This window comes from Lepidochelys kempii, chromosome 5 (assembly GCF_965140285.1).
Source record: "Lepidochelys kempii isolate rLepKem1 chromosome 5, rLepKem1.hap1, whole genome shotgun sequence".
NCBI classification, from domain to species: Eukaryota; Metazoa; Chordata; order Testudines; family Cheloniidae; genus Lepidochelys; species Lepidochelys kempii.
In genome coordinates, this window is record NC_136384.1 from 135,759,312 (window position 1) to 135,778,886 (window position 19,575).

The window sequence follows — 19,575 nt, forward strand, 5'->3', positions numbered from 1 at the left end:
ATGCTGGGGACAATTCGGGGGAAGCCCCCCAAGACCAATTGACCGGTGTGGGCTTGCGGCAAAATGGACGAGGGCAATACAAAAACAGAGCCGCAGCCTGGCCCGGCGGGCAGCGCCCGACAGTCTAATCCTGACGGTGACCCCGGGAAGTCTCTTTCCCACTCTGGGCCTCGCTTTCCTTCCCCTATCTGTGAAGGGAAAGTGCTCCTGGCATCTCCCCCCGGCTGGACACTCGGACCCATTCCGGCTGGGTGGCTTTTTTCAATTTAATTTAGGCCCCTTCCCACACAACAAAGTAAACAGAAACCGCACTTTTACACCTTACTAAGCGCACCCATCTGGGGGTGACACCTGTATAGCGGCATCGTTTTAATTCACCTCCCTTAGTTTGCACCAGTAGGCCTTCCCCATGTAGACACGGCAGCGAGTTCTGGGGGGGGGGGGGAGGTCTCTGTGTAGTGTAGCCCAACCGGTCTGTGCAGCGCCGAGCGCAAAGGTGCGCCACTCACTGAGGCAAACAACCAGTCCGTCTGGGCTGCCTCTCCAAACAGCGCTGAGTGAGTAAAACCCTGTTTCCAAAAGGCTGATTTCAGTGGGCTTTGTCTCCGGCCTGATTTCCCATTCACTAACCGGACTGGAGGGCAGAAGGCTCTGTCTGCGGTCAGGGTACAGGATCTCACGAACTTAATCCGGGAGATTAATCAAACCCAGAATGATCTGATCGCGCAGCGGCTCTGGAAACTCGCACGGCCCTTGCCCTGGAAGGAGCGGAGCGGAAAGCTGACCTGGGGCACGCGCGACTAATGAGGGAGAGGTCACAAATTAGCTCAGGGGATGGGGAGGTTAAGCTACTTGCCTAAAACCAGTGAAGACAAGTGGACAACTTGGCTTTAAAGATGAAAACCCCACGCGATGCTGCCGGCAGAGCCATTTATTGCAGTGACATGTCCAAGGCCATTAGGAACAGAACCGCTGACCCTCCCGCCCCCCTCTTTGGGATCCGAAGGAAACGGGAGTCAAGGGACCGATGAGTCCGGGCCAGAATGACTTTATGGTTCATGCGGAATTGGGTCTTCTGCAGGCACAGCTCGGATCCCTCTCCCTTTTCGGTGCTGCCCTGCACCCCGCAGGGCCCCGGCGGGAAGCGAGGACAGGGAGAGGCAGGCGATGTGGGGAACAGCCCCGCGCCCCATGGCTCCCCACGCCGGGCGAGTCCAGGAGCACAGTTCTGGGCGCTGACTACTCGCCTTGTCCTGGGCCGCGGCCGGGGGCTTCGGTCTCAGTGTCCCGCCCCGCCCCGCGGCCCGGGCTAGCCATGGCCCCGAGGGGACCCCGTGGAGCCCATGGGGCCGGCTCCCTGCCGCAGGGGACGCGGCTCCTCACTCCCGCGGGCGCGGCTCTGTCCCTCCGGCGGCCGCTCCAGCGCCAGCCCGGGCCCCCTCACATGGCCGGGACGAACCTCTCCACGGCGCCGGGGTAGGGCGCATGGCGCAGGTAGGCGCCGGGGCCGCCCAGCTGCGCGCCGGGGCTGTAGCCGTGGGCCAGCGCCGGGCAGGGTCCGGGGGACATGCGGCCGTAGAAGTCCCGGCTGTCGCCGCCGAGCTGGGGCGAGGCGGACAGGGCCAGGCGGCCGGACGGGTACAGCTGGCCGCTGCCCTGCGCGTAGGGCCCCTGGGTGAGCGGCAGCGGCGCGCCGGGGCCCGGGTACGGGTAGGGGCCGGGGCCCCCGGCGCAGCCCGGGCTGGCGTAGGCGGCTCCAGCGAAGGCGCAGGAGCTGGTGGGGGCCGGGGCCAGCTCCGGGCTGAGCGGGCGGGCCGGCTGCGGGGCGAGCTGGGCGCCGGGCGGGCCCCCGAGGCCGAAGAGGCGGCGCGGGGCGGGTGGCGCGGCGGGGTAGCAGGCGGCGGGGGCGCCGAAGGCCCCGTCGGGCGCGGCGCCCGGGTAGGTGGAGAGGTCGCTGCGCTTGAAGCGCTTCCTCCGGCGCAGGAAGCTGCCGCTCTCGAACATGCGGCGGGCCGCCGGGTCCAGCGCCCAGTAGTTGCCCTTGCCCGGGCGGCCCGGCTCCCGCGGCACCTTGACGAAGCAGTCGTTGAGCGTCAGGTTGTGGCGGATGCTGTTCTGCCATTTGTGCGGCCCGTCGCGGTAGAAGGGGAAGCGCTCGGTGATGAAGCGGTAGATGCCGCCCAGCGTGAGCCGCTGCTCCGGGGCGTGCGCGATGGCCATGGCGATGAGCGCGATGTAGCTGTACGGGGGCTTGCCCCGCTGTGCCGGCCGCTTCCGCCGCCGGCCGGCGCCCCGCGGCCCCGCCTCGGGGGGCCCCGGCTGCGCCTTCGCCGGGGGCATGATCAGGAGACCGGGCTCGGCTGGGCTGGCCCCGCACAGGGGCTGCTGGCTCTCCGCCGTCATCCCCGACCGGCGCCTGCCCCTGGCGCCCCAGCTGCGCCCGGGGGGCTCCCGAAGCTCAGTCCAGGAGGGGCGCGGGCACTCACTGCTGATGGGCGCGGCGGAGGCTCGGTGCCCGGGCCGCCGGGGGCAGGGAGGACGGTGACTCCAGACCCAGGGCTGCGGGAGCCGCTGCCCCCATCACCATGAACTTGTGCCCGGCTGGCCGCTGGGCAGGGAGCCCGGGGCGGAGGGGCGCCGCTGCACTAGGGGTATGCCATGGCCGCAGCCCCCGGCGCGCAGGTACCCTCGCCGGCCCGGCAAAGGAGGCGTGGGGGCGGAACTCCCTCCTTTTATGTCTCCTGCTGAGCCGCGTCCTCCGGCTCCTTCTGCGCCTGCCGTACCTGGCAGCCGGCACTCCCACCTGCCCGGGCCTCCGCCCCCAGCGCCTTAAAGAGACAGGCTGGTCCCGGGCCCAGCCTCCCTGACGCACCTGCAGGAAGGCGCTGCCCTGCCCAGCGCCCTGGCAGCCGGGGGGATGCCCGAGCCCTTCCCGCACCTTCCCAGGTAACGCCTGACTCCGGAATGGGCGCGGCGCAGGACAGGAGCCGGCAGCCCGCAAAGCAGATCACCTGCCACGCCGGCTCCTGCCAAGCCCGGAGCTGGGCCCATGCCCGCGCTCAGGCTCGGGAGCCCCGTGGACAGCTGCGCTCTGGAGAAGCGCTGGAGCGTGGCCAGGCGGGGTTGGCGCGTAGCTCTCCGCTGGGTCAGCGCAAAGCGCCAGGAGAGGGGCGCCCTGGGCTGGGGAGAGGCACCTGGAGCCCGCCCGGCGCCAGGACATCGTGCCCAGGGCTCCCCCACTGCTCTGGCAGCGCCTCCCGAGAGTGGCGCCCCGGGGCTGTAACCCTGAAATAGCGCCTTGTGTCCTGGAGCGCAGTCCCCGAACCCTCCGGGGTTTGCACCGCCGGGGATCGGACCCCTACAATCGGCCTCGGATCCCCTGCGGCCGGCGCCTCCTTGGAGAGAGGGGCCCGAGCGTTCTCCTGGGTTTGCGCAGCGCCTGGCACGGCGGGGGCCCCGCGGCCAATCACAACAGCTGCGTGAACAGAGCATGGATGATAATCGCCGGGATGCGCGTTTCTGAAGCGCCCCTCACTCGGCTCAGGGCCCCACCGGCCGGTAGCGGCAAAACTCTGCCGGCGCCATAAGAACCGCGGCGAGCGAATCACACAGCAACGAAATCCGCGTCCGCGCCAGGCCCCCCCCCCCCCATCTGATTCGTTCGGTGCTGGGCTGGGACCTGTGCGGAGTAGGAGGAGCGCAAAACTGCGGAAAAGCGGGGCCGAACCCGTGTCCAAGCAGGGAGAACGGTTTAAGATCGACACGAGGAGCAGGCTGGTCGTGTTCAAACGGATTCCCTGTGCTCAGTGCATTTCGCTTGCAATGAGTTAAAGTGACCAGAGCCTAAACTTTTCTGTCTGCAGGCCATAACCTATTTCATGCAGTGCTGAAATGCCCCGTATATATATGCCGTCTGGGGGGGGAGTGTACAGGGCTATCTCTCACTCCTGCGCACAGCGGATGTAGGCACCAGAGAGCCGAGCTGGGTGAGGAATGATCTTTTATTGAACCAGCCTACTCCTCAGAACTTTCCTTCTGTTCTAGTCTTGTTAATTAGCAGATATTGCTCCAATCCCAGATATTACCTCACCCACCCTGTCTCTCTGATGTCACAGAGTCATAGACTATCAGGGTTGGAAGAGACCTCAGGAGGTCATCCAGTCCAACCCCCTGCTCAAAGCAGGACCAACCCCAACTAAATCATCCCAGCCAAGGGAGGAGATTCCACCACCTCCCTAGGTAACCCCTTCCAGTGCTTCACCACCCTCCTTGTGAAATAGTGTTTCTTAATATCCAACCTAGACCTCCCCCACTGCAACTTGAGACCATTACTCCTCGTTCTGTCATCTGCCACCGGCTCCTGTCTCCAGCTCCATGCTCTTACCTTACATTTTAGACTCGGGGCCAGGACATCTGGGTTTGGATCCCGGTTTTCGCACCATTTTATCGGGTTTTGCACTTTCTCGGAGATTTGCCAACCTGTGGCTTTTAGTGACTTCTCCCTAGTAAATTAAATATGAAAAATAAGGCACAGGCGCCATCCCCTGCGGTGTATTTTAAAACCCCAGGTAATGAACCAGAGAACAACCCCGACCGAACAGGCCCCTTCCTTTTATGCTTTCAAAAGACAGACAGTCCGGTCCAACTCTGCGGTGTGAACACATGCAAAACCCGACCCCAGCCCTACCTCTGCTCCTCCGATTTCCCAGCGCTGCGTGTGTGTCTCTTCCTTGTTAACAAGACGGTGACATTAACACACCCCCGGGGCACGGTGCTGTACAGTACCGGAGGAGGAAGCTATTCCCAACGAAACTGAAGCAACGTGGCTTTGGGGATGCCAACGGGGAGGCTCTGTATCTTCGCACACAAACGCACCGTGTATCAGGTTCCTTCCGCAGAGCGTGCTGGGCTGCGGATGGATTCTGATCATTATGAATTAGGGACAAGAATAAATACTGCCCTGCGAGGTGACACCCGTTTGTTGGTGGGGGGTTGGTTTTCTTTCCAGCATTGCAAACACATTTTTCAAGTGGAGAGCAGGAGAGAGGCAGGCAGCCTGCTTCCCCCCTTGCCCTCCCCCCCGCCGCCCAGCAAAATCAGTCCCTGTTGGTGCCAGCTGCCATAAACGCTTGGGGTATCCAAAGGAGCCACCAAGCCCCAGGGCAAAGCCGGGGGCAGACCCTGAGCGGGTGGGAAAGGGGGTTGTGATTCTGGGCGGCAAACCTCCGCCTTCCACTCACAGGAACAACGCAGATATGAAGGGCCTGATCTTACAGACCCAGGACAGTCACTGTTTCAGTACACTGTAATCTAGATCTCGCCCAAACCTGTAAACAGTGCCCTGGATCCAGCACCTTTAGAGCTGACAACATTAGAACCTTCCCTCTACAGATCCTTGTTGGTTCCTGCCCAGGGGGCTGTATGAGGGATGGAGTCTGTAGAAGAGAAGAGTGAGGGGGGATTTGATAGCTGCCTTCAACTCCCTGAAGGGGGGTTCCAAAGAGGATGGAGCTCAGCTGGCCTCAGCGGTGGCAAATGACAGAACAAGGAAGGCAGGGGAGGTTTGTGTTTTGCCAGCAAAGGGAAAGGGTTGCAGGCTAAAACCCAGGTGCGGTTCCGATTTCTAACCCTGAGCGTTCGCATGTACTGAGAAAGGAGGGACACTGCCCAAGGAACTAGTTTAATTCCAATTCTTCAAGACCTGCTCCCGTTCGATTGCCCCTTCCCCGCAGCGCCGCGTGTCCAGAGCAGCGTTCTGCGTCCCCGGTGCCTCTGTGCGCAAGAGCGCGCCGCGTTCGCACGGACAGCGCCCAATGCTCCGGTTCCACTGCGGAGCTGTAGAAAGGGTCCTCGCAGAGCCTGGCCGATTCCAGTGGTTCCGTTAGTGTCTTTGCCATTCACAGGCAGAGAGAGTCAGTTGTCAGCTGCCCTCAGCCCAGGCCCATGGCTCCCACGCCAGACACGGCTGCAGTTTAGCTCAGTGGGCAGAATGGCTGGGCTCCCTCGGGTTCAGCTTTTGGATTTTCTCAGCCAGCTGAAAGAAAGGGAGTACTTGTGGCACCTTAGAGACTGTTAAACCGCAGGCTGACTGTCGGGCTCTCCCTGTGCCCCGCTTGCACTGCCTCGCCCGCACCCTAGGGAATCGCCCCAGCCAGCCTGCGCGCCTGCAAACCAAACCCCGCTCCTAAAGCACCCGGGCACCTGCTCCCCGCGGGGAGCCAGGCGCTGAGCCCGGCGCTCGGTGCGCGCAGGAGGTAGGGAGCAGCAGCCCGGCACTTCGGAGCTGAGGAAGCCAGGTTTCCGGCACTGTCCAAGCCCCGCCATCATGGGGACTGACAGCAGGCAGGAGAGAAGCGCCGCCAAAGCCTGGAATGAAAGTGGTCTGGCCCTGCGTGAGGGCTAGCGGTGTAATCCCGCGCCGGGCTGGGAGGCCTGGAGCGGGGCGCGCTCTCCCCTGGCGCCGAGGTGGGGCACAGGCAGGTTATTTGGCCTGTTTACATTTGGCGGCTCAGTAAGTTACACCTGAGTGTTTCTTCACAGCTACAGTAACAGCGTTTCCAGTCTTCCAAGGCGAGTAAATAACAGTTCTAGAGCAAGCAGGGAGAAGAGAACCTAAAACCCGAGAGAGGAGGGAGTTAGCTTCGCTCGTGTCCCCCTGGGAAGGACGAACGCGCTTCTCTCGGTGGGTAGCCTGGACATCACTTGGAGATGCTGTGTCCTCTGGGATCACAGCAGGAATGGCAGAAATTCCAGGAGGAAATGGGTTATGTGTAGCCCTGTAACATGAGGACAATCACAGTAACACAGTCTGCTGCTGACCTGTAGCCTCGGAGACCCTGGCTCCTGTTTTAAAAGGCAGTTAGGTCCCGGGGAAGGACTGGAATAACGCACCTTCCTCATGCCACCAGCGATTTGCTGCTGTGGCGGTCACTCGCTTTGCCACAAGCTAGAATTGACTCTAGCAGCGCGGGGACAAGACACCTGGGGGACCTGTGCTGGGGCCAATGCCGCAGCCTGCAGCCAGAACTGCTGACCACGGAGATTTGAGGAAAGGCACCATTAGACAAAGGAGGAAGAGCTCTGCCCGCTCTCAGAGCCCGTCTTTGCAAGGCTGGCAGTTAGGGAAAAAACCCAGCAATTCATAACTTTTAAGTGGAGCAAATCTGATACGGGAATCGTTGAACAAGATTAAATATGGGACCCTGCCAGGTGATTTGACAAAGTCACTGGTAAGAATATAATAGCACATGAAAGGTTAATATTTCAGTGAGCCTTGTGTATTCCCAAAGTTGTGTATGCAATTGCACACCTACATTCATTCATGCATTCACCACAGCTGTATACCCAAATGGCTAGACTCCCAAATACTCATTTGGTATAAACCAATTGCTACTCAGATTGTAGATCTTTGAGGCATTGACAGTCTTTTTGTTCTGTCTCTGTACAGCTCCTAGCACAATGAGGATGGTCCATGGCTAGAGCTCTTAGAGACAACAACACAAACCACAACACAAACAATGATAAATAATAATCAAGTACACACAGTTTCAAGAACTCTGCATGCAATTACAGTAATTGCACATGGAAAAGTGGTGCTGTTTTGCATGAATTCTTACACATGCTTCTGGGCCTCTCTCTACTGAAAATCTGGGTCTGAAAAGTCCATCCGAACTTTCTGATTCCAGAAAGCGCCCAGATATTATCCTAGAGTATCCAACATCTCCCTCCTTGTTCTGCTGAAATTTAAGGACAAAACTACCATTGACGTCAATTGTCAACCCAAATGCACGCAGGAAGCTCTCCGGTACCTTTGAAACACCTGACACTGATGTGCCCTGCTGCCCACCATGATCCTGTAGGGCCCAGTGCTGAGCACACTAAAGTCAAAGGCAACATGCCATTGCCTTCCATGGGAGCAAGATCAAGTCCTTAGGTGGCTCATTTAACCGTAACATTATAACTTTGTATATAGGGCAGCTTCCTTTCCTTTGGAATATAAAACACCCAGAGACAAATAGGAGTTGATCTTTGTGTTCTGCGGGTGCATCAGTTAGGATCTGCCTTCTGCCTTTTGCATAGCTGGGTGCATAGATAAACGTGGCTTTGGGCAGGGGTTCTCTGTCACTGCTTCTGGGAAATGTGGTCAATGTTTCATTCATACCCAGGCCCAGCAGTGTCTTTTGCTGTGTCTATCACATGTCTCTTCTTGGCTGGCTAAGTCTAAGGATCCAGCCCTGTGTAGAGCAGAACTTCCCTTTGTTCTAAGCCCCATTGCATTTTCATTTCACACTGTGTCCCCTTCTCCTCGACCAGATTTTTAGCTGAATCCTGCCAGCATGCAGGTAGAAAAAGGGCATTGGCCGCACTACACTGGGGTTTGGCTGCCAGGGCACAGGCCGCAATGAGCACTCAAGAAAGTTCTAGGAGAGCTGGCTGGCTGCTGTACCCTGCATAATAGATCCCTCTCCCCAAGGGGGATGTGGTTTTTGAAGCATGGTAATTGGTCGCCCTCAGCTTCTAGTGAGAACTGCACGCTGTCATCACTGGCAAATGCCAGCTCTCTGCTACTGGTCAGAGAGATAGCAAAGCCCCGGCATGTTGCCCTGAGGTATCCTGTAGGATCTTGTCCTGAGCTGCAGGACACTCTGCTCTTGCTCCCTATGGTCATTATGGGCAGGATTTGGGCCATAAACAGAGCAGGCTGGACACTGCAAAAATGGCATTCGCCAACTGCCATTCACATTAGGAAAGCTAAGCTGTGTTCCTACCCCTCCTTATTCACTGCCCATGGGAACAGAATTGGGTTGGCACAAATGTCTGGCTGGTCTTTGCATGAACAGTCACGTGTGGAGAAGGGTGTTCGTGGACGTTCAGGAATACGTGCTCAGTTCACTACTGTCATTGTCCAGTCAGGGAGCAAAAATACCACCACATGACTCAGTGGTAAACACACATATGCATACACGAGCCACCCACCCCTCCACCCCTCCATAGTTACTTGGCGGGCTGTTGCAGTTGGACATAGCCAGAGATAGGAGAGAAAAGGCCGGGACATCAAGATGCGACGTCTTTCTAAAGGATCTGCTCTAGCTCAGCAGTAAGTTCTGAGGCTGATGCAGGAATCAGTGGGTGAGGATCTTAGGCCTTAAAATCTGTCAAACAATAAAGGGGGTGCAACTGGTTGCAACCCGAGGATTGGGCCCTTATTTAAAAAAAAATCTTGTCTCTCCTCCACGGTAATTGTATTGGGGGAAGAGATTAATTTTTTAAAAAGAGAACAAAAAGACAGATGCTTTTAGCTATCCCTCATCTGCACTAGGTCTATTGACTTAACAAACAGGATGAACAATCTGTTGTTGATTAAAGAATTGGAGGTCATTTTTTTAATGTGACAGAAACTGTGCTAAATTTGGATCAGTGTTGGCCACAATAAACACACTAGCGTATTTAATTCTGCCTCTTTGACAAATAAAGTTTTGAAAAATTAATCTGGGTCAACATTTTTCCATCCAAATTTCTCAGTTTAAATTATGTGTGTGCCAAGATCTGCAGTCCTCAACTGAGCAAACCTGGAACTGACTTTCAGGATCAGGCGCCGCAGAATTTAGCCATATGTGTCTGCCCTACTGGCTGTCATTCCCCAGCCTCTGCAGAGGGGTGCTCGTTAGTTCTACTACATGTAAATGAATAATTCTAGCCAGAACGACACACTTTTGGAACTCCTAGACATAATTTCCACACTTGGAAAGGTTCTAACCTCTTTTTTGGGTCCGATTTCCCTTACACTATTCCAGGTTTACAAGCGAGGACATTGAGATCCACGGAGTTATGTGGGTGTGAATCTGCGGTAACCTGTTGGGGAGTCAGGCTCCATATTTGCTATTGAGGGTTTTAAAAAAAATTGCTTAGAATCTAAAATGTCGCAGACTCTCCTGTCCCTTTGCTGTCTACCAATAGTGGCTACAAATATGGACCCACAGAGGGCAAATCCTGCTCCTCTCACCCTCTCAAGCAGGCTCAGTGAGGAAGAAAATCCATCCTAGTGCACAACCTAAGCCCTGCCTCAGGGCTGTGGGAGGAGAGAGCCATAGCGTTAGCAGCCCTGAGCATGGAAAGCCTTGTTCGCTGTGTAAGATGGCTACATGTAGGCCAGCACAAAGGACTGTGATGGGAACAGGCTGGAAGCTGGTTCACAGGATGCCCATTTGTCTGCATCCGGTGGCTTTAGCACCTCGTACAAATGATGCCGAGTCTGCCCAGTGCGTGTGTGTGCCCGTATTCGGGGGTGTTTGGCCGTGTGGAGGCCCAGAGCCTGGCTCTGGGTAGGTCAGGTGGATTTCACCTCAACAGCCGCCTCCCCCCTTCCTCTCTGCCCAGAACCTGATTGCTTGGTCTCTGTGTGGGTGAAATGGCCTTCACTCTGAGGCAATACACTGAGAGAGGTTTGGCATCATGATTAGTAATAGTGCATACTAATCCTTCATTAGTCCTAGACAACACACCATTCATCCATTATCCTGGTAACGCAAATCACCACGTTTAAGCAGCAGATTAAATTTATTAAACACCTATGGAAACTCACAACCAGTGATTGCTTTATCTATGACTACGAAAGACGCTGAATAACAAAACAGGATGGGCAGCATAAATAGGAGCTAAGGAATCAACACATCTCTCAGCCCTAGAGTGATGTCCCTTTATTGAGAGGAACCCACTGAGTGTAGATTTAACACTAGGTTTTGTCTTCTGTTAATATAGCTTTTATCACTGAACAGTGACAAGGGCAGGGTCTTGCCAAGTGTTGCTATTTTGCGAACAGCAGCTATGCAAATCCACCATGCCCATTAAAAAGGAAGACCTGACTCTGGCAGGGAATAGGCAAAGCATTTTAATGCTCTCTTTGGAAGCTGAAAGTTGCTTGCTATGCTTGATTGCAGACCTGGTGAGTTTTGCATCACTGCTGTTCCACCCACATCACTATATGTCAGCTCCTCATGAAAATCCCCAGGCCGGCATCTTTGAATAGCTCCTAGGCTGCCAGCATGAGAACAGGCTCTTTATATTTTGCCTATCAAATCACCAATTTGGTCTGTCTGTTTACAGGTTAGTAAAGTGTAATTCCATAATAATACTAACAAATCAGTGATCCAGTCCAGCTTTACTTGGAAGTTCTGCCTGGCTTGAGCACCGTAGCTGAAATTCACTACTTCGCAGAGAGCCTGTACCAGCCTATACGCCACTTCAGTCCCGCTTAGCGTGGCAGAGAACATTGCAATAACAGAGCTTAACAAAGGCTATTGATAGATACCCTTGGACCCAACTTTACACAGTGAGACAGCATTCATAATCCATCTCCTTATGCTCCCGGGGGGTTGTTAGACCAGAACAATACCCTTTGGATTACAAGATCCGTCAGCCACTTTCCAGAGACTGATGGACTGTCTGCTGAAAGAGCATCTAGGAATCTGTGCTGCAAACCATGATGGTTTTCAGGAAGGCTTGGAAGGAACCTCTGGAGCACTTATGAGCAGCATTTCAAGAGGTGCTAATGACAGGTGTGAGTATGGACCCAAACAGACATTGCTAAGGGTACAGAGAAATAAAATCTCTTGGGTATTTTCATGGATCAGAAAGAAAAGGCAATGACCCAGGCAATGATGGAGGCTAAATCTCCTACGAATAAGAGAATAGAGAAGTCTTTATAGGGCTTCCTCCACCTCACAAACAAGGAACACCCCCAGGCCATTTTCAGAGCAACTTTTCAGAGAAGAGCCCCCCACTTGAACACTTACATAACACTTTATATTTTCAAAGCACTTTACAAACTTCAATTTATCTAAGTGTATTGAACTGACAGAGGCTAAGATGCTGTTAGTTGATGGATTTGATAGTAAATATCTCAGGAGACTTACCTAAGGCCTTTAGATAGCAGAGATGAGAGACTTGGGAATGAGTAGACAAGTTCTAAACCCGTCTCAGGGTCGGCTCCATCATATACATGAAGAGAAGCTGGATCCTAACAGCAAGTATTGACTGGAGGCCAGATGGAAGAAAACACGGTGGAAGCCAAAGTTGGATAGATTTCTCAGTGACACAATGAAGGCAGAAACTGATTGGAATGAGAGGTGAACAGAAGTAAGATAATCAGTATGGCCAACCTCAAAAGTTTGAGTTAGGCCCTTCACAAAACCATGAGAGTGGCCCAACAATTATAAGATTTTATTTTAAAACAATGAGATCATGTTCGTTGTCTTTCGATTTTTGAAAAAAAAAGAAAAAACCCTCCCACCCCCTGCTTGTGTGAGACCATTCCAGAGCAGCCGGCTCTGGCAGATTTGTACCCAGGAAGGAGACTTTGGCTCTGGCCTCAGGAGCTCTCTCATTAGCAACACCCTGAGGGATCCAGTCCCTCATCGGCACTAATCTTATTTGAGATTAAGACTGCTTTCTGGACATTTAAATGTACTAAACCAAGTTCCAGGCTTTGTTAGCCCTACCTCAATTAACATTGTGCCCCAGAGTTCCATATTTGCCCTTTCCTCCAGCCCTGCATCAACCTTGCCCATGTAGCCCCATGTTAGTCTTGCATGGCACCAGCCCCACATCTGCTGCCCCCTGCAGCTATAGTCCCACCAGGCCTGAAGTTGCAGGGAGGGAGAGGGGAGGAGGGAGCAGACTGACCCATTGCTCACAGGAGGGGAAGGAGGAAGGGAGCCACCCTGAGCTGCTGAGCTCTTTCTGCTCCCTCCTCCCTCCTTTGAAAATGGCATCCGCTGCTCCCTGCCCTACCCAAAAACATGTCAGTCCTGAGGGTAGAGGAGATCTCTCTGTTTGCCTCCTGCTGTAGCTCTGATTGGCTGCCTTCCCCCACTTTCCCACCTCCAGGGAAAGAAAAGCCAATCAGAGGGGAGTTCTTGGAAATTCTGAAAATTGCTGGTAGGTTGAAGCTTTCCCATGGGGTGGAGAGAGCCCTGCAGGAGGGGCTGAGTTGGAAGTTCTGTGTTCAGAATAATCTTGGCGCACGTCAATAGCTATGATATGAGACAGTCTCCAAGGAAACGTCCTTAGTTCCCCCTCTTCCTTCAAGACACCTTGGGGACCTCCCAGATTCTGTTCAGGGCCGGATTTCCAAATCGGCATGTCTAGGGGCGCTGATGTTCTAGGGGCTCCTTACCTCTCCAAAACTGTGTGCAACAGAAGGTCAGCTGTAGGCAGGGCGGGTGCTGAAGATCCTGTCCCTAGGGGCCCGTAAGGTGTAAATCTGTCCCTGATTCTGATAGTCTTATTTGGAGACTGATTCTGAGGCAACTTAAACCATGGGTCCTCATATACAATCAGCTGACAATGTCGAAACCCCGGTCATCTACATATCACACCAGCTGGAAGGCTAAGTAGATATCAGGATGGAAACTTTTTGCCCCACACCAATTGTTTTTTCTCATAACGTCGACTCAAAGTAATAGAAATTAGACACTTCACCCCTACATTCTGCTCCCTTGTGCATATGCATTGAGATACAGCCATTAATTAACATACACAATTATTTCTGCCAGTTCCTTGCCTCATTTACTGCACAGGGTGAATGGGTTATAATGAATGAAGCTAAGAGTATGTAATGAATGGGGCAGGGATCCCTGGCTCATTCTGGGCCAAATTCTGTTTGCAATTACAACTGTGTAGGGCAAATGGCACCCTGTGTGAACCTGTATTTTGGCACCCTTCCGCTGGCTGCACCTACCCATAGTGGTGTGCAGTGCCATTCCACACAGAGGAATCCTCCCCCAAGGACTGGGTCAGAGCCAGGGGATTCTGGATCTCGAACTGGGCTCTCTCCTTCCTCCTCCCCTCCCAAGCTCCTGCTCTGCCGTGGTATGTAGCTGCCCCCCACCCACCCACCGTCACCCATCCCCTAGGTCAGTGGTTCTCAAACTTTTATACTGATGGCCCCTTTCACACAGCAAGCCTCTGAGGGTGACCCCCCCCTTATAAATTAAAAATTATATATTTAACACCATTATAAATGCTGGAGGCAAAGGGGGGGTTGGGGTGGAGGCTGACAGCTCGCAACCCCCCATGTAATAACCTCGCGACCCCCTGAGGGGTCCCGACCCCCACTTTGAGAACCCCTGCCCTAGGTGAGTGGGCACAGGGACACACCTTGGGACAGATTCTGTGCGGGAGGATGGAGGGGGAAGATCTCCTGGGAAGAGGCAGGGAGGCATTACCCCAGCTCTTGGCTTGGGAAGCTGCTTCTGCCTTGCTGCCATCTGGGCTGGAGCAGGTGAGAGATGTGGGTGGACAGGGCGGGGCTGGGCACGGGACTACCTGCTGGCTCCCGCTTGCCTTTGGGCATGTCTTGGGGAGGGAGCAGGGATGTGTGGGCACATGCAGCCCCTGGCAGGCAGCCTGAGTGCACAGCAGCGGGAGAAGACACAGTGGGGAGCCTCAGAGCAACTCTGCAATCCTGCGTCTCCTGAAACCCCTGGAGCTGGGCTGGGCTGGGCATAGCAGCCCCCTTCCTTGCTCCCTGCATGAGACCCCGGCAGCTTGTGCCACACTCCGGGGAGCCAAAGGAGCCGCGACCACCATTGCTGTGACTGCCACGGTGAGTTAACGCCCTGTTGACCACGGTGCCCCCTGATCACAGAGCCCTGGAAGGTCGCCCACCCGTAAGGCAAGCCCTGCACCCATGTAAATCCACGGTCTGAAATTACACCAGTGTATTTGGGAGCAAAATGTTCCTTTCACAGGTTGGATGGTACACAAACTGATCAGCAAAGATAAGAACAATTTATTACTAATACCAGTTTTACAAATAATAATAATTTGAATTATTAAAATAATTGGTTTTATAATGAGAATTTAATTTAATTTTCACAGAAAAAATAAATTATAATTTTGGTATGGGCAACCTTAATTCTGGCATTTCCTGACTTTTGGGTGCTTGACTTTGCCACCTAAATAATGTTCTTTTAACACAGTTTGTTGTGCGTACAATATGCAATTTTATATTTAAAAGTTCATTAGAATATTGCAATTAAAAAATCACCAAAATCTTTGAATGTCAGGAAACAAACTTCACTCGGCCCACACCCATGACCACCTGGCACCTCCCAGCAAAGTCCTGGGACACATCACCAGCACAGCGCAACTCTGCTACACTTCTGCTGTGACCAAGGTGTCGCCACTTAGCTATCTCACACTCTGGCTACCTAGGTGCAAACCACCCACGCTTTCCATATTCGCCAGCTACGGAACCGAAGCGTCTCCTGCACTTCACCCTCCTGTTTCTGAACCAGACACCACATCTTGCTTTCTTTCCATGCTCCACAGGCAGGCCAAAAACCAGGCCGTATCCCTTCTTCTGCCAAGAGATTGCAACACATTCATATAATTCCCTCCCCGTCACTCTTTCTGTTCCACATCAGTTCACTGTAAACCTGCCTTGTCCTGCCTTAATTTACAGACTAGAGACACCACAATCTTAATCCCACTTTAGCAAACGCTGGGGAGCGACTAAAGGTTTTCGCTCTCCAAGCACTTCTCAGCAGCATGACGGTGCTCCCCCGGTAACGTGTTAGGGTTTAATGCTAGTGCCCACCACCGCAGTCTCTGAGCACCCTCTCGATTGGCAGTGCTGTTCTAAATGGGCTTCCTGGAGCCTGTGGCTCTTCTCCCCTTGGGGTTAAAGGAAACTGCTTGTGGGAGGGACGGTGTGTGATGGTGTGGCCAGCACGACGCAGAGCGCACTCGCAAATGTCACGCTGCTCATGATGGAAAAGCATTACCAGGGAGGCAGGCTGAAAGATATTGGTTAGGGACTTCAAGCCCATTGAACTAAAAATAGCTGGAATTACAAAGACAGAATATGCTAAATAGCCCCTTTAGGTATTTTGAAAACAAAATTTAAAACAGAAATGGTTAGAGCTTGTTGGAAAATGGGGAATAAAAACCGTGAAAACTTTCACAAACAGTTCATTTCAATTTTTCTGTAAAAATTGTGGTTTTGTCACCATTTTCTGGCCAGCTCTATAAATACTGGGATATGATGGACAAATCCCACCATCCTTACTGGAGCAGAGCTCCCATGGAAGTCAGTTTGCTTAAGTAAGGACCACATCATTTGGTCCTAAACGAGGAAAAGTGGTTATTGCACATGCTCAGTAACTATTCTTCTTTTGACCAACTGTACAGCTTCTTGGCCAGATCTTCATCTGGCATTCCTCTCTTGATATTGGCCTTCAACACTGGTTCTCCACTTGTAAGGTAACTCCCTTCTCTTCATGTGCCAATATATATTTATGCCTGTATCTGTAATTTTCACTCCATGCAACTGATGAAGGGGGCTTTTTACCCACGAAAGCTTATGCCCCAATAAATCTGTTAGTCTTTAAGGTGCCACCAGTCTCCTTATTGTTTTTGAGGACTTCTATTGAAGCCAATGGATCTGTAACAATTTATGCCAGCAGAGAATCTGCATCTTTACTTTTAGTATGCACATGCTCTATATGTGTACAATCCAATTAGTACATGTTTTAGAAAGAGTTCTTCTGTGTGTTGGGTGCATTTTTAAATAGCAAGGGGAGTTTTAAGAGACTGACTGTCTGCCTTAATTTTGAACGTCCCCCTTTTATCAGTTCTATTGTCACTCCTTCATCTCATTAGGATTTAAACATCTTTTCATTTTTGATATTTGTCTCTCAAAGGCTGCATCATATTTTTTGGTGTAGAGCAAGAAAATGCATCGTTAAGCAGGTTTATTGCTATAGTAGGGATCTGTTGCCGTGAGCTTCACCATATGGTTCACATATGAGTTCCAGTCTGGTCATTTCACATCCGTCATAGCAAAGAAATAGGGAAATGACCCTAGAATGCAGGCAAAATTATTTCTAAAAATACCAGCTGGTCAGATCTCATTCTTCTCACCTGGCTTCAGTAGTTTTGCTTATTCAGGTTATGTTTCTTTCAGGGCAAATCATAGATTTGCCAGATGATAGACCATTATTCACAATTATTTCTTCCAGCCATAATTTATTTAGGAACTCATAACTGTTACTTGTAGTGCAATTGTCATCCACAAAAATGGGACCTTGTAATATCAGGGTACAAAATATATGGGAATGACAGAGTAGGTGGGGGCATGATACTTTATAGAACCATAGAACTGGAAGGGACCTCGAGAGGTCTCTAGTCCAGTCCCCTGCCTCATGGCAGGACTAAGTATTATCTAGAACATTCCTGACAGGTGTTTGTCCAACCTGCTCTTAAAAATCTCCAATGATGGAGATTCCACAACCTCCCTAGGCAATTTACTCTAGTGCTTAACCGCCCTGACTGTTAGGAATTTCTTCCTAATGTCCAACCTAAACCTCCCTTGCTGCAATTTAAGCCCATTGCTTCCTGTCCTATCCTCAGAGGTTAAGAAGAACAATTCTTCTCCCTCCTCCTTGTAACATCCTTTTATGTACTTGAAAATTGTTATCATGTCCCCTTTCAGTCTTCTCTTTTCCAGACTAAACAAACCCAGTTTTTTCAATCTTCCCTCAGAGGTCATGTTTTCTAGACCTTTAATCATTTTTGTTGCTCTTCTCTGGACTTTCTCCAATTTGTCCACATCTTTCCTGAAATGTGGCACTCAGAACGGGACACAATACTCCAGTTGAGGCCTAATCAACATGGAGTAGAGCGGAAGAATTACTTTTTGTGTCTTGCTTACAACACTCCTCCTGATAATACATCCCAGAATGATGTTCGCTTTTTTTTGCAACAGTGTTACATTGTTGACTCATATTTAGCTTTTGTGATCCACTATGACCCCCCAGATCCCTTTCTGCAGTACTCCTTCCTAGACAGTCATTTCCTATTTTGTATGTGTGCAACTGATTGTTCCTTCCTAAGTGGAGTACTTTGCATTTGTCCTTATTGCATTTAATCCTGTTTACTTCACATCATTTCTCCAGTTTGTCCAGATCATTTTGAATTTTAATCCTAACCCCTCCCAGCTTGGCATAGTCCACAAACTTTGTAAGTGTACTCTCTATGCCATTATCTAAATCATTGATGAAGATATTGAACAGAACGAGACCCAGAACTGATCTCTGTGGGACCCCACTCGTTATGCCCTTCCAGCATGGCTGTGAATCACTGATAACTACTCTCTGGGAATAGTTTTCCAACTAGTTTTGCACCCACCTCATAGTATTTCACTATATGTGAAAGAAAGCATAGCGTCAAATACAGTAAAAATGTTAAATGAATCAACGGGATGCAGAGATTTCTAGACACCATTAATGACGGCTTGTTGGAGCAGCTAGTCCTGGAACCCACAAGGGGAGGCAATTCTTGATTTAGTCCTAGGTGGAGCACAGGGTGTGGTCCAAGAGGTGAATATAAATGAACCGCTTGGTAATAGTGACCCTAATGTAATTCAATGTAACTTCCTTGGGGAGTGGGAGGGGGAGGAATACCAAAGAAGCCCACTATGGTAGGATTTAATTTCGAAAAGGAGAACTACACAAAAATGAAGCTAGTTAAATGGAAATGCCTGCAAGCTGCATGGAGACTTTTTAAAAACCATCATAATAGAGGTTCAAATTCAATGTATACCCAACATTTAGAAACACAATAAGAAGACCAAAAAAATGCCACCATGGATGAACAACGGAGTGAAAGGCAGTGAGAGGCAAAAAGGCATCCTTTAAAAATTGGAAGTCAAATTCTATTGAGGAAAATATAAAGGAGAATAAACTCCGGAAAGTCAAATGCAAAAGTATAATTAGGAAGGCCTGAAAAAAATGTGAAGAGCAACGTGCAAAAGACACAAAAACTAACAGCAATTTTTTGTAAGTACATCAGAAGCAGGAAGCCGGTTAAACAAGCAGTGGGGCCGTTGGACGGTCGAGGGGCTAAAGGAGCACTCAAGGAAGACAAGGCCATTGTGGAGATGCTAAATGAATTCTTTGCATCAGTCTTCACTGTAGTGGATGTGAGGGAGATTTCCACACCTGAGCCATTCTCATTAGGTAACAAATCTGAGGAACTGTCCCAGGCGGTGGTGTGAGTAGAGGAAGTTTTGGAACAAATTGATAAATTAAATAGTAATAAATCACAGGACCAGGTGGGATTCACCCAAGAGTTCTGAAGGAACTCAAATGTGAAATTGCAGAACTACTAACTGTGGTATGTAACATATCACTTAAATCAGCTTCTCTACCTGGTGACTGGAGGATAGTTAATGTGACGCTAATATTTTAAAAAGGCTCCAGAGGTCATTCTGGCAATTGCCGGCCAGTAAACCTAAGTTCAGGACCAGGCAAATTTGTTGAAACTATAGTAAAGAACAGAATTATCAGACACATAGATGAGCACAATTTGTTGGGGGAAGAGTCAATATGGCTTTTGTGAAGGGAAATCATGCCCCACTAATCTATTAGAATACTTTGAGGTTGTCAACAAACATGTGGACAAGGGGGATCCAGTGGATATAGTCATCTTAGACTTTCAGAAAGCCTTTGACAAGGTCCCTCACAAAAGGCTCTTAAGCAAAGTAAGCAGTCATGGGACAAGAGGGAAGGT

At 51.6% G+C, this 19,575-nt stretch overlaps 2 protein-coding genes across 2 annotated transcripts in view; one reads left to right on the forward strand and one right to left on the reverse strand.

The window, feature by feature from the left end:
• Window positions 1–1,440: 1,440 nt before the first annotated feature.
• FOXE1 (forkhead box E1) lies at window positions 1,441–2,403 on the reverse strand. The gene has a single exon (XM_073346326.2). It carries the CDS (start codon window positions 2,401–2,403, stop codon window positions 1,441–1,443), a length of 963 nt encoding a protein of 320 aa, XP_073202427.2.
• Window positions 2,404–3,641: 1,238 nt separating this feature from the next.
• The window catches only part of XPA (XPA, DNA damage recognition and repair factor), a 136,935-nt gene continuing 121,001 nt past the window's right edge, over window positions 3,642–19,575 (forward strand). The window contains exon 1 of the mRNA XM_078852977.1: window positions 3,642–3,648. The gene's annotated coding sequence lies outside the window, so the exon portion shown is untranslated. The remainder of the gene's footprint in view (window positions 3,649–19,575) is intronic.